Source organism: Atractosteus spatula, chromosome 13 (assembly GCF_055471065.1).
Source record: "Atractosteus spatula isolate fAtrSpa1 chromosome 13, fAtrSpa1.hap1, whole genome shotgun sequence".
Classification (NCBI taxonomy): Eukaryota; Metazoa; Chordata; class Actinopteri; order Semionotiformes; family Lepisosteidae; genus Atractosteus; species Atractosteus spatula.
The window spans coordinates 25,595,494-25,609,297 of NC_142718.1; the positions used below are offsets into that span (position 1 = coordinate 25,595,494).

The following is a 13,804-nucleotide window of genomic DNA, read 5'->3' on the forward strand; positions in this document are numbered from 1 at the left end:
TAAAAATTACCCGAAAACAGAAAACAGATTCACAGAGTATTTCTGTAGAATATCTGATATGATTAGACTGAGACAATATAGTAATTGGGTGCACTATATAAATGTAAGTAATTTAAATTAAAAATGCGCTGTATGCAATGATAGTTGTGTTGTAGTATTCATAAATCAAATTACTAAGTATTTCTCAACGTTCTAAATTAAAACTTGATGATGCACTATTGTCCTCTGCATAATAAAGAAATTGACTTTTGTCAATGGTAGACATGCTAGCTTTAATTCCTGATCAGTGCTTTTATATTATCTACTGAGCAATAATTAACAAGTAAAGTAATGTAGAAAATGCTAATCAAATCTGATTCATGTTCGCAAACAACCATGCAATATGTGAAAATTTATCATCCATTAAAATTCATTGGCAATTTAAATCTGCCGTTAAATACAGAGTTATTTGATAATAACTCATTCAGAGAAATGCATACATAATATAACAGGCATTTAAGATCCATGATGTTTGAGTAGGGAGCCTCACACACCTAAAGAAGGCTCTACATCCAAAACTTTGTGTTTTCAGTGTGGCATTAACCTTTACCTGTTCATTTATGCAAGGCATCTAAATATCTCAACTGGAATCCATGACATTTTCCAGATTTAAAACATTGATCTACTGTATATATGTATAAGGATAAGAAAATCTCCAATTCAAAAAAATATTAATGAGGCACGATCTTGTAGTAATGAATGATCTAGTTTGCTACTTTGATCAGTACCTTTGTATTCATTACCATAGCATTTACCATTGCGTAGTGTACAACTTTAATTAAAAGCAAGGTGATCTACAAAGGAGATATGGTTGTGCCATTAGTTCTAGAAGGACTAATATCAGTATCAAATATCATGACTATGACAAAATCTTGAATGAAGGTAGTTTTACAGAAACTGCAGAGAGTTGATTTTTAAAATATTTATAAAATATTGTGCTTCAGAGATAGAAAATTTGGATAAATTGTGATACTATATTTATGCTTCAATATGATTGCCTCCGGAAAGTCTATTTCTTTTGGGATTCATATAATATATTTCATTACAAAGCTTTTTTACATATTGGAAGAGACCCACTTCATCTACCAGTAAAGTACAGCACCCGCCTGGGGTACCCATTTAGCACCAACAGCCCACACAGCAAATAATTTCTAAAAGTGAGAAATGTATTCACAAATTCAATTAAACTGAAAGTTTAGGAAGGCCAGTGTAAATGGGCTATGATTGAAATTTTGCCAAGAAGCTGCGGTTAATATCCCTACTATAAAAAAATACCATGGGATCTATAATGACCACATAGTTGAAATCTCAGTTTAACTACACATCTGGACAGAGCAGTGCTCCTACACACCACAGTCTTTACAGTCACTATACTGAAAATTATTTTTTTAAATTCTGTTCCAGGGGCAAGAGCACCACCTACTGTACCTTCCCACCAACAATACCTGCAGGACCAACTTGATTTTCTGTTGAAGTCTTCCATCCATAAACAGATTAAGCTCAGCCTTTCTTAACTTCTGCGGTCATATAAAATGACAAGATGTATGGTGATCTGATAAACCACAGATAATTATGGAACAAATGTTTTTTCAAGTTTTACGTGAAATGTTGAATTCCAGATAGGGTTTCTTTTCAGTGTTGGTGGTTGACAAAAATTTCTTTCAGCTAGTCTTATTAAAAACATTGTCTTTGCAGGTGATAACCTAAGCAGTCACTTACATGCAATGACATCCATTGTTTTCAATCTAAAGTAAAATGATATGTTTTTTTCTGCAAGTTTAAGTAATTTATTGTTTTATTCTATATGTATATCCCAATTACATCAATTATTAATTACATCAATTATAATTTCCCATTATCTGACTTCTGAGGCGAAACTGTTTCAGTATCATTAGCTTATATACGGTATTTACTGCCCCCAGGGGAGACAGAAGTGAATATACAGTATGAACATTTGCAAAGTACAGTACATACAGTATGATCAAGTTCAAGTTTATTGTCATTATACTCATATACAGGTATATGGTATAACGAAATGCTATTTAGCTAGCTCTCGGACAATAAGTAGTACAGAAAAAAACAATACAATTGTATAACAAAAGATAGAGACAACAGGCAGTGTGCAAAATCAACAACAGGCAATGTGCAAAAACAACAGGCAGTGTGCAAAAACAACAACAGGCAATGTGCAAAACAACAACAGGCAATGTGCAAAAACAACAACAGGCAGTGTGCAAAAACAACAACAGGCAATGTGCAAAACAACAAAAAGGTAACAGGTAATGTGAAAAAACAACATCAGATGTGCAAAAACATGCATCAACGAATGAAATAAAGGTATAGAAGTTATGGGGAGTGAGCTTTTTGACATGTAAGGTAGAGGTAGATTTCAATGTGTGTTTGAGTTTTTGGTAAGAAAGAAGGCACTGTGAGGTTCAGATCATAGGTGAGAGGTAAGGTGAGAGTGAGAGAGGCTGGGGGTTTAATAGTTTGTCATACAGTCTGTAGCTGGGGTGTGTGGGGTCTTTGATGATGCTTAGAGCTTTCCTCAAGTCTGTCGTAAATGTCCTGTATAGATGGGAGGGCAACCCCAGTGATGGACTGAGCAGTTTTCACCACTCACTGTAGGGCTTTGCGGTCAGCAGTACTGCAGTAGTCATACCATAATATGCCATAATATCATGAATATGTCTAAAAATATGAAAAAAGCACCATACTTGTGGTTGGAGATTTAGCAAACCAAAAAATTAGTCTCTAAAATTAATGATTGAAAAGTGTGATCCATGATTCAGTATCACAACGTTTTTCATTTTTGAAAAGGAACGTTAAATAAACAAAAGACAGTAGCAGTGTATACACGCTGTTTAATAGCCTCTTAAAATAAAAAAAAGTACTGGCATACAGTACAGTACTGGTATCTATGATTACAAATATTCCATGAACATACTCAGTTTTTCCACGCTAATTTTCACATTAGTCTGCCCATATCCTTACCAATACCAATTATTTAACATACTGTAGCTTCAGTTTTGTATTATTTTACGTCTTAGAAAGGTTACTCAAATTGAATATCTTTACTAATATTCAAGTTAAAGTTATTATTCTCATATGACACAATATTTTTTTAAGAAGCAAAAACTTTGGAGTCTTTATACAACCATAAGATTTTTTTTTAACCAATGAATTTAGAACTATGGGAGTTCTGCCTCTAACCCATAATGCTTTTCGAGACTCTGATTTCCCAGAGAGTCATCGGGGCCTGAACGCCGACTGAGCCAGCGCTTCATCCACATAACCGGAGACTAGGAGCTCTTTTTTCAGCACCTTAATTTTCGATATGCCTCCAAAGAAACAAGCGCAACCAGCGGCTAATAAGAAAACCGACCAAAAGAAGAAGGAGAAAATTATCGAGGTAAGAGAAATGGTGTTTTATTTTATTTAAAAAAGTACAACCGGTAAATTGCAACTGCTTGATTTTGAACCATGCTGCATTTCGGGCCTAGCCTGGCCGGCTGTAGTTTAGGGCTTTACGGATGCGGTGATCATTTTCGTGTATATAGTGATGTGCTAAAATCGGGAAATTGACAGCCCTTGTAATTCTTTAAAATAGGGCCTATCGATTTTAATCTGTAGAATTCGTTTCGCACAGTTGTAAGTAAACTGTGAAACTGTAACGGTAAGAAAAATGACAGTTGGGTAGTGTTGTGGATCGTTTTCGTGGGGTCGAATTTACGGAATTTTAGTCTGAAAACAACCATACTTATGCCTTATAAAACCGAGCAGGGCTTTAACCGACCAAATCTCGTAATAAATTCAGTCTTGCGGTTTCCTTTTATGGCTCAAAGAACGAGCGCTATCTGATACTGTCTTTTTTGAAATTTTGGACCCCCCCGACTGTCGCGTCTCTGTCATTAATCAACGGCTTGTGTTTTTGTAGCAAAGCATACCTGACGCAAATTACACGCATAAAGCATAAATGATAAGTATTCGGGCGGGGGTATTATTATTAAAATAACTGGTGCGTATGAATTAATTCTCATTGTTTATGTTCTATTTATCTGTATTCAGGACAAGACTTTTGGATTGAAGAATAAAAAGGGAGCCAAACAGCAAAAATTCATCAAAGCTGTCACGCAACAAGTGAAGTATGGCCAGCAGAACGCACGACAGGTAAAACCATCAGCTGAAAGTCGTATCTGTATAAGATTAGGACATTGAGATGTTTGCCTTCCAAAACATTTTTTGTTATTCTAAAAAAAAAAGTCTTTTATCACATTTTATGCTTTGTTGTTTCCGTAGCTCCATTTTATGTCATTATGTTATTGTTTGTGAATAAAAATGGTCATTGTTGTTAATACAAATGTCATTTTACAGACTGAATAGGCAATAACAGCTCTCTTGCATACTTAAGGCGTACAACCCTATGTTAATGATCAAAATAGTGAAACTCACCACTTTAGTTCCTAATACATGTAAGCACTCAATTGTTATTGTAATTGTCAAAACTCAAAATGTAAAAGAAAGCCTTCTTGAGCATACAGGATTGCTCTTCAGCCAGGGCTTAGAAAGTATTCTTTAGTCTCATCAAAAACAATTTTGGTGTTGCTTTTTCTTTAATTCAGATGGCTGCAGCTGAAGGAGAGAAGAACAAGAAGGCAGATAAGAAGAAGGAACTTTCTGAATTAAATGAGCTCTTCAAGCCAGTAGTGGCAGCTCAGAAAATCAGTAAAGGTAAGTAATGTGTTGTTGTTTTATTTTATATATGTGAAAAATGGTTGTGCACTTCAGTTAAGTTGAAGTCCTGTCACTGGATTGTATTACTGTCTTGTTCTGATTACATCACTGCCCTTTTGGTGAGTGTTGAAAGTAGGTGAAATTCAGAGACTGATATAACTAGTTGTCTCACTCCCAGAACTAAAATATTAACTGCTACCAAATGTACTAGTCCATTCTGATTTTGCTGTAGTAAAATACTGAAAACTATAAACTCAAGGTATGTGATTTGAAATTGTATTTTTTCTGTGAATACCATTATCATATTTGTAAATATTTTGTCAGTTCAGTAAAAAGATACATAAAATGGAATATATTCTTAAGGATCGTGTATTTCCTTTTGCCAAGTTAAATGCTTCATTTGCATGTACTGTAAAATAAACATGGTCTCATATCTTTAATTTTGTATTTATGAATAAATGACCTTTTTCTTTTGTCAACAATAAAAATAATTTATGAACAATAATCAATGCATAGACTTCTTTCACTTTATTTTCTCAGAACAATAAAAAATCATGAAATAAAAGCTGGATTGAGACCAGTTATATTAATTTAGATGACACTTTGTTCTAAGCAAGAGATCTGCCATATTGCTTTTCAAACCAATACATTCTCACACTGTAAAGAGGTTTAATACAAGCCATCTATGGGAGAAACGGGATTTTAATTTGATACATCAATTCACTAATATGTAATCAAAGCTGGGAAAACTCAAGGACAGTTGATCATCAATTAGTTGTTGCAGCACTTGTAATTGATGAGCAAATTTGCGCTACATAAATGCTAATTAGTTTTGCAGTGCTGACAGATTATCCAGTTTAGGTTTAATGTAAGGATGCCTTTTCAAAATATTACATTTCACAACTTGTTTATATGTGTAAATTAATTAAAAACATTTTAAATATGCCTGCTTACTACTTTAAAAAGGTGCTCATGCTTAGCAAACACTTCCTGTTTTGAAAAATTAGTAGACTGGAACTTAAATTTAAAAGAATTTCGTCTTGCAATTAACAAGTTTCGTAACAAGTAGCCAACCCTGTAATTATGTTACTGTCTGGTGGATTTTAATTTGAGAATACCTTTAAATTAGCTTTTAACAACCCTCTTAATTCCGATTTTTTTTTTTAAATCATAAATATCTGAATGGTGGTGATCATTAGCAGATTGTTATCCTGTGTAGTTTTCTATTAAATGTCTTGAATTATTCATTAATTTTGGATGAGAACACTCAGATATTTGGATTGACAGGATGAAGCAAAATAAAACATGGCCCTTATCATGTTTCTGTCTAAAAACCATAAAAACAGCATTTGTGTTACGTCCTTTTTATATGTGCCATTATCAAAATAGAATCAATGCAAAGATTATGACTTGTGTCAGGGTTATTTAAGTCTTTTAAAGAGGCAGTTTGTTTTCAGGGTTATTTTATTATCGGATAAGGCATGAAAAAGTGTTCTTAAAACTGTACTGTTTATATAGTGAACTATTTATGAAGATAATATTAACTTTTCCAAAGATATGCACTGTTTATTTGCCTTCTAAACAGTAACAGACAGTTTCTAACTACCGCACAATATTTTTTTCCTTTAAAGTCTAATAGAATTCATAACATATAAGTGCTTTTTAGTTAAGAAATTGATACTTTGTTGATTTCCCTCCTGAACATGTTCTTGTGGAGGTTAGCAGTTAGATTTTAATGATTTCATAGACACTGATTTGATTTATCATTGTTAGACATTTTAATAAAACATCTCCAATGTTTTCCTATAGGGGCCGACCCGAAATCAGTGGTGTGTGCTTTCTTCAAGCAAGGGCAGTGCTCCAAGGGAGACAAGTGCAAGTTCTCACATGACCTGTCACTTGAAAGAAAGTGTGAAAAACGCAGTGTTTATGTGGATGGCAGAGATGAAGACCTTGAGAAAGGTACAGAAAAGTAGTATAATTTATGCAATTTTTAATGATAAACATAAGACCACAAATGGCACACTTCATATACATCTAATTGAAGGTTGCAGCAGCTAAAGCAGATATATTGATGCATATTTCTGCACAAAAATAATAATAACGTACTGATTTATTTTGAACTGGATAGGTTAGTAAATCTGTTTACTTTTGTAGAGGTATCCTACTTTTTGTACAGGTATGCTATTTTATTTAGAGCAATTATATATTGTAAACTTTTCTCCTGTCTAGGAATTCAGGTTTTAGTATGTATTACATGACTTGTATTAAAAAAAGGTGGAATACTCAGTGACAAATTTGAATAGGGCCTCTGATTAGCGAGTTTCATGAGGTCAATGTAAAGGTCATACCAAAGAGATTTTTTTCAAAGCTAACGGCATTTATTTTAGTGATCAGTGGAAGGTATCATTGTGGTAAAGTTATGGCTCTCTTTTCCGTTACAAAGCTGTAAGTTTTAAACTTCTTATAGATACAATGGATAACTGGGATGAAAAGAAGCTTGAAGAAGTTGTGAACAAGAAGCACGGAGAGGCAGAAAAGAAGAAAGCGAAAACACAAATTGTAAGCCCTGCCCTAGGTTTTAGTTGGCAGCAACAGTTTCTATCATACAATGTTATTTTTTTCCTTTAAAGTGTAATGAAATTCATAATATTGTATGACCATTCCTAATATACTGAGAGTCGTTCAAAATGTAAAAGTTATTACACTTTCTATTTGTCTACATAGAATGTGGTGCAAGACCGAAGTCCATACTGTACACATTGATATAATCTTTAGGGAGATGCATGTAAAAGAGACCAGTTCCATTCAGATTTGTTTCTTAAACTAAAGATCACCCGTTCTTATGAGGTTTATAATTATTTTTAGTTTATATCTAATTTTGTTTAATCCTACAGGTGTGCAAATACTTTCTTGATGCTATTGAGAGCAATAAATACGGCTGGTTTTGGGTTTGTCCTGGAGGAGGTGACGGCTGTATGTACCGCCATGCTCTCCCACCTGGCTTTGTGCTCAAGAAAGACAAAAAGAAGGAAGAAAAGGAGGAGGAGATTTCATTAGAAGAGCTGATCGAAAATGAGGTGTGTTGGAGTTTTTTCATTTAGTTCAGTTTCACAGAAAACATCTTAAAGACTAGGTCTTTACTTATCTTTATATTATTTCTCAAATACGCTATGTAAAATATGAGGTTAGTATTGTATATGACTGTGGCTATAATGGATCTTCATGTGCTTAAATCTGTGTGGCAGCTATGTGTGACAGTCAAATCTGCCACTTTTTCCAGTGGCGCCAAGCTGATGATGAACCTAACCGAGCCTGCGTGATGTGGCTCAGATTGTCTACTGCAATACCTGAGCTGTAATCCATGAAGTCACATGCAGAGTATGTGAAGAGTGACAGGAGAGTGAAGTGTCACTTCACTTCTTATTTTCTTTTGTACAACTTAAGTCCTTATTCGTTAATTCCAAACAAAGGTATAGACGTCTCATTTTCCCATTGAAGATTCGGCTCTTTTTGAATGTCAGACTAGTAATGAGCTTGTACTTGTACAACCAGGCAGAACAAAAGTCATTAACGTGGTGCCTAGTCCCACTTAGGCACCAGTAAAAAAGGTCTGTCAGAGTGCAGGCTGATGTCTGTAGGTAACTGGTTCAGATGTAGACTGTCACAAGTCTGTTTAGGGACTTCCTGTGTGTGGCACGGAGTGAGTTAACTGAAGCCCTTACAATGTCATTAGGTAGAGCTGCTAGTCGTATTCTTGACTCTTATGGGTAAAGCGCTGATGACTTACCACTGCATACTCCCCAGTGAAAGCTGTGTGGCTTTATTTTTTCCAGATGCTGTAGACGTAGATCTGATTGAATGGTAATTGACTTTCTGAAATAACAGCAGGGAACAATATCTTCAAGGTGCTACGTCTGCAGGTTCAGGATTAATAGAGATTTGTATTCTTCTAGCGATCTGCCCTGGGACCAAATGTTACGCGTATCACTCTTGAAACATTTTTGGCTTGGAAGAAAAGGAAAAGGCAAGAAAAGGTGGATAAGGCAGAGATGGAGATGGAGAAAAGAAGAGCCGACTTCAAAGCTGGAAAATCACTTGGGGTGAGGAACTTTTTCTCTTAAGATTCATTTTCAGCAGGTTTTGCTGTTGTTTCTGAGGTACTTTACTAATTACCTAATTGGTTTCCAAGAGAAGTTGCAGGAATGTCATTAATCATCACCCTTAAGAAACTAACATAACATCACTGAAATTGACAAATGATGTGTAATGAAGTATAGTCCATTCAAAAGAGTTTATTTTTGTAACACGTTAAATGGCCATACGGGTTATGACTTTGTGTTAGTGATATTGTTTTGTGATATTTGTACCAATACTCTTTCTGATTTGTCAGGTGCTGCAATTTATTTTCTTTTACACTGTCAATTACTTTTTTCTTCAAGAAGGTGGTGATGAAATGTCAGAAAATATGATTCATTAAAATCTCATTTTTTGGTGTTTTACAAAATTGGGCAATCAAATTTAAGGCATAATCCCAGTTATTAAATTTAAATACATTAGCGCTCTCTTAAGATATTTATTAGATGGAACTCACCCACAATGTTTTATAATAAGGATTGTATTGGCATATTATATAAAAAATATTAACTTTACCATGTGGAGTTGACATATTCTTCCCAAGATTATATGGGTTTCATCCTCCTCCCAAGAAGTGTACTAGCTAGATTTGAAAGGCTGTTTTTAATTTTCACTGAGATTCTTATTGACCAGTGGAGGGCACTCATGTGCTCTCGTCCTGTCTTGTGTGCTGTATTTCCACTTTAGGATAAGCGGTCTGCATAGGTACCGTTTGCTGAAATAAAATAATGAAAGTCTTGAATATTGTACTTGATACCTCAGATATTAAAATATTGTTTTTAATAAAGTAAAACAATATATGAAATGTTTACTTTTGAGAAGGCTTTAACCACTATTTATGAATCGTTCTGTTCATGCAGGTCAGTGGTCGTGAAGTGTTTGAATTTCGACCTGAGCTGGTAGATGATGATGATGAAGAAGCTGATGATACTAAATATTCAAAGGCTGATGGTGATGATCAAGAGGTAAAATGTCTTTTATTTTATTGTCATTTATGTCGTTGCTGTTAATGCCCGCTCATGCTGTAGTATACTCGTCTGCAAATGGGACATATTCTGCAGAATTCTTCCGAAATTCAGATCAAATCATATCAGCCAAAACTGTGATCAAATCTGCTTTCAAATAGTGAAACGGGGGGGGAATATTTCCAGTTAATTGTTAATATACTAAAAACATAACAAATGAGTTTTGAAAGCTGTGGTTTTTTTAGGGGTTTTAGTGTCTTTTTGTATGTCAGACTAATGTTAGATCAGTGAAGGTGCTCTGCCCATTATGGAGTTTGAATACCTGTTGGTTGTATATGTGTGTTTAGTTTTTTGGTACCATTTTGGTTAGTTGTGGTAGTATATGTTCGTAATGCTTGGTAAATCAAAGCTGAAGCTGTTACAGTTACACAGCATATAGCCAAAAGGCTGTTTTTTTTCCCATTTGGAATGAGATTATGGTGTTAATTGGACTAAATGCCATTTGTTCAACCAAATACTTCCTCAAGACATTATTCAAAAACCTAAGGTAATACACCCTTTGATTCTCTGGTGGATTAAGATCTCTACAGAATTTTTCATAATGTATCTTTCCATCCTTGTTTTTTTCCTCCATAGACTGAAGACACCCAGGAAGTGAATGACATTGACCTGGCCAGGTTTATTCCAAAAGAAGTAGATAACACTGGAATCACCGTGGCCTCCACAGACAGGTTTACAGCACTCTCTAAGCCATTAAAGGAAACAGATGGTGAGTACATGTGGTTAAGCAGTGTTTTGCTCTTCAGTTTTTTTGTTCTAAATTGATCATAGCAACAGTACAATTTTCTGCTAAAACTGACTATAAGAACCATTCCAGGAAAGGTAAGCAAACTGTTTTTAGAATTTCAGAAATGTTCATGTGAATTAAGATTAAGAATATTAAGAGCATACTGTTTTTTTATGTGCGTTGAAAGAAAATTTAGTGTTTTGACATTTATGAAGTAGGTTGTAATACAAAACAGGTGTGAGTGGAACAAAGTCAGTACTGTGGTTTTAAATATGTCCCAACCTTAAACGGCTTGATAAGGAAAGGTCATAAGTGTGTAACATTGCTTAAACCTAGATGCAGTACAGAGTTTTTATGACTTGCTCTGTGGTCTTAAGATAAAAACATTAAAGCGGAACAAACTTAATTTCTTGTTTCCTGCTAGCAGTTGTATTGTTGGTCATTGTTGGTCTCATATGGCTTGTTTTTTCAGACAATAAGTTAAGCGAGGCTTCAGGCGGTGGTGAAGAAAATGGGGAACACTCCCTTTCTGAAGGAGAGAGCCAGGAAGAGGAGGAAACGGAAGCAGTGCCTGTAGATGAAAATCTTTTCACAGGAGAGGACTTAGATGAACTTGAAGAGGAGTTGAACACACTGGATCTGGAAGAATAAGAATAGGACTTCTGGCTGCATTTCATGGACAACCTATTGCTTGGAATGTCAGTGTTTCACGACAAACATCTTCATGTTGGAATTCTGCAGTCATTTTCCCTACAATCTGGAAGTTTTGGAATTAAAGAGGAGTAGATAATGAGAACTTTTGCAATTTCTAGTCTTTTTTTTCCCCCCTTTAGCTTATTCATATTAATAATTTTACACATAAGCAATTCCTTATTTTAAAAGCAGTCTAAGATTATGGTTTCTAAGGCACTGTTAGAGTTTGATCAATTGGTTTATATATCTTTTCTTATTAATGACGATTCTGATCCAAGATCTTAAAATATATAATTATCTTAAAATGCGAATGGTTTTGTATTAAAGCTAGAGCAATTCTACCTAAAGTGTAGAAGTTTTTATTTCTTGAACGGGGAAGTTTGAAAGTGTTGTGCCTTAGTTATGTTAGCAAAATTGATTACACTATGTTTGAAAGATCTTTGATAAAAGCCTAAAACAAGTTATTGTAAGGGGAATGTTTACAGTAATACAGCTGAATAGTAATTCTTATTTTTGCTGACATAAAATTGAAGCTTGATTGTTCATTCTGGAGGCCAAAGGACTGTTTCAGCGGTACAACTGCATACGTGTTTTTTGAATCGCAGAAGTACATACCTCTATCATGATGATTACATGTAGGTATTTCTGTAGATTGTACATTAAACGGGTCCTAAAAATTATAAACTAAAGCATGTACCCAGCAACATTTTGTTGGCTTGTTGAGCTACCCAAATGCTGTAGAAATCTATTTTTCTTTTGGATTAATTAAGAAATTGTGATGGACCGTATCAGTATACAAAAATGTGTAGGTAATAAAGGGAAAATAAAGACCATTGTTGCTTAGTTTCAGCCTGACTATTCTTCCACTGCAAGCAGAACATTTTAAAAATGTGAAATAAGCAGATAATTGAATGTGTAATACATTTGTCTCCTCTTGTATTAAATTGTTTTAAACTTCCCTTTCATCATTATGCCAAGAAAAATTGTAAATAAAGGTTATCAGGTTTAAAGTTTTGTTTCAGTCTTTACTGTTTTAAAAAGAAACATCACTTTAGGATCAAGTTTAATTTACAGATAGGTTTGTAGAAGAAAACTATATCACAATTTCTTAATTCTTTTCTGGAGGCAAGACCATTGTCAACAAGTATTTCTACCTCTTAATGTGTAACTGTTTTAGCAAGAGTCAGTTTTTTTAAACATTAAAACTGAGAACTTCATTTTAAGTAGATCATAAAGTATTGTTAAGATGCCTTTTGTAACTCTTAATATCAAAGGACACTTTTCTGTAAATGACTGCAGACCTTTGTCAGATAACTGGTGTGTGTATTGAATTCTTGTTTAACAGTAGAATTTTTTTTTGTAAATGGACGACTTGCTGTATTATACATATATATCAATGCAAAGATTTCTTAGGCTACCTACCTACGATTTATGCCAACAGTGGGCGAGTTTGGTGATTTCCATATAAAATGCAACCTTTTCAAAAGACTGCAATCAGTACATTTTGGTTCTTATTTTATATTCTTCCCACGGTAGTTACAAATGTTGAGCATCTTTGAAAAGATGTGTTGGGGGGAAGTTCTTCATCAGAGGAGCAGGACACAGTCTTGTGCAGATTCAGTTTTATTGCGCTCAATAAGTCCAGCAACGTGCACTGGGTCTGCCCCACAGAACAGACAAACTGCAACGGTTTCCCAGCTCTTGTATATAGTCAGAAGAAAGTTTATTTCACAATCTAAATGCTTGTCCTGTTCTTTGATATGTAATTTCTTCTTGTCCTTACTCTGTCTTGCACTAGGTTCTGTCCTTTGATATGCAGCAGACATTGGTCTGTTTTGTCCTGTTTGTGGGTGTTGTTCAGGTCTTTTATTATGTAGTGTTAAGTCACTGGAGCTGCTAAAGCAAGTCAGCTTTATGGTATCTTAGCGTGACTTTTGTTGAAGGCTAAATTAACAGACCCCAGCAACACCTCTCACAATGTGCTTAAGTGGTGATATTTGCGATGCTGGATAAGTGAGATGTATACATGTCCCTCTTCAGATGCACAGAGTTAGAAGTTTTTTTGTCTGCACTTGGGGCCTACTGAACAGTTCATCTGATAAAGGTGCTCTGATTCCGATCTTCGATCACGAGTTGTGGCTTAGTGTACACGACCAAGTGAATTGAATGCAGGGTTACCCAATTGGTGTCGCACAATTGACTGAGCACCGCCATGTGTAGGCTGGGACAGTCACACCTCTCATCTTCATTTTGACCCCTGCCGCTTATTCAGCTCTTGCAGGCATTGCAGTATTGTTGAAGGACATGCCTCACCTGCAGTGCTGTTCTGTTGTGCTGGGTAGGTGTTGAAAGATGAATGGGCATGAAAGTGGGCAGGTTAAAAGAGTGTACCTACACTTCCTCATTCTCCTGTGGGTGTGGTCGTGGGGTTTGTAGCCGCGATCTGAAA

At 35.1% G+C, this 13,804-nt stretch overlaps 1 protein-coding gene across 1 annotated transcript; it reads left to right on the forward strand.

Moving 5' to 3' along the window:
* The first annotated feature begins 3,284 nt into the window (after nt 1-3,284).
* Nucleotides 3,285-12,360, forward strand: zc3h15 (zinc finger CCCH-type containing 15). The gene is made up of 10 exons (XM_088930640.1): nt 3,285-3,451; nt 4,108-4,209; nt 4,662-4,770; nt 6,583-6,735; nt 7,244-7,335; nt 7,671-7,853; nt 8,730-8,876; nt 9,771-9,875; nt 10,512-10,644; nt 11,135-12,360. Exons 1-10 carry the CDS (start codon nt 3,377-3,379, stop codon nt 11,311-11,313), a joined length of 1,278 nt encoding a protein of 425 aa, XP_088786766.1. The 5' UTR covers nt 3,285-3,376; the 3' UTR covers nt 11,314-12,360.
* The last annotated feature ends 1,444 nt before the right edge of the window (nt 12,361-13,804 follow it).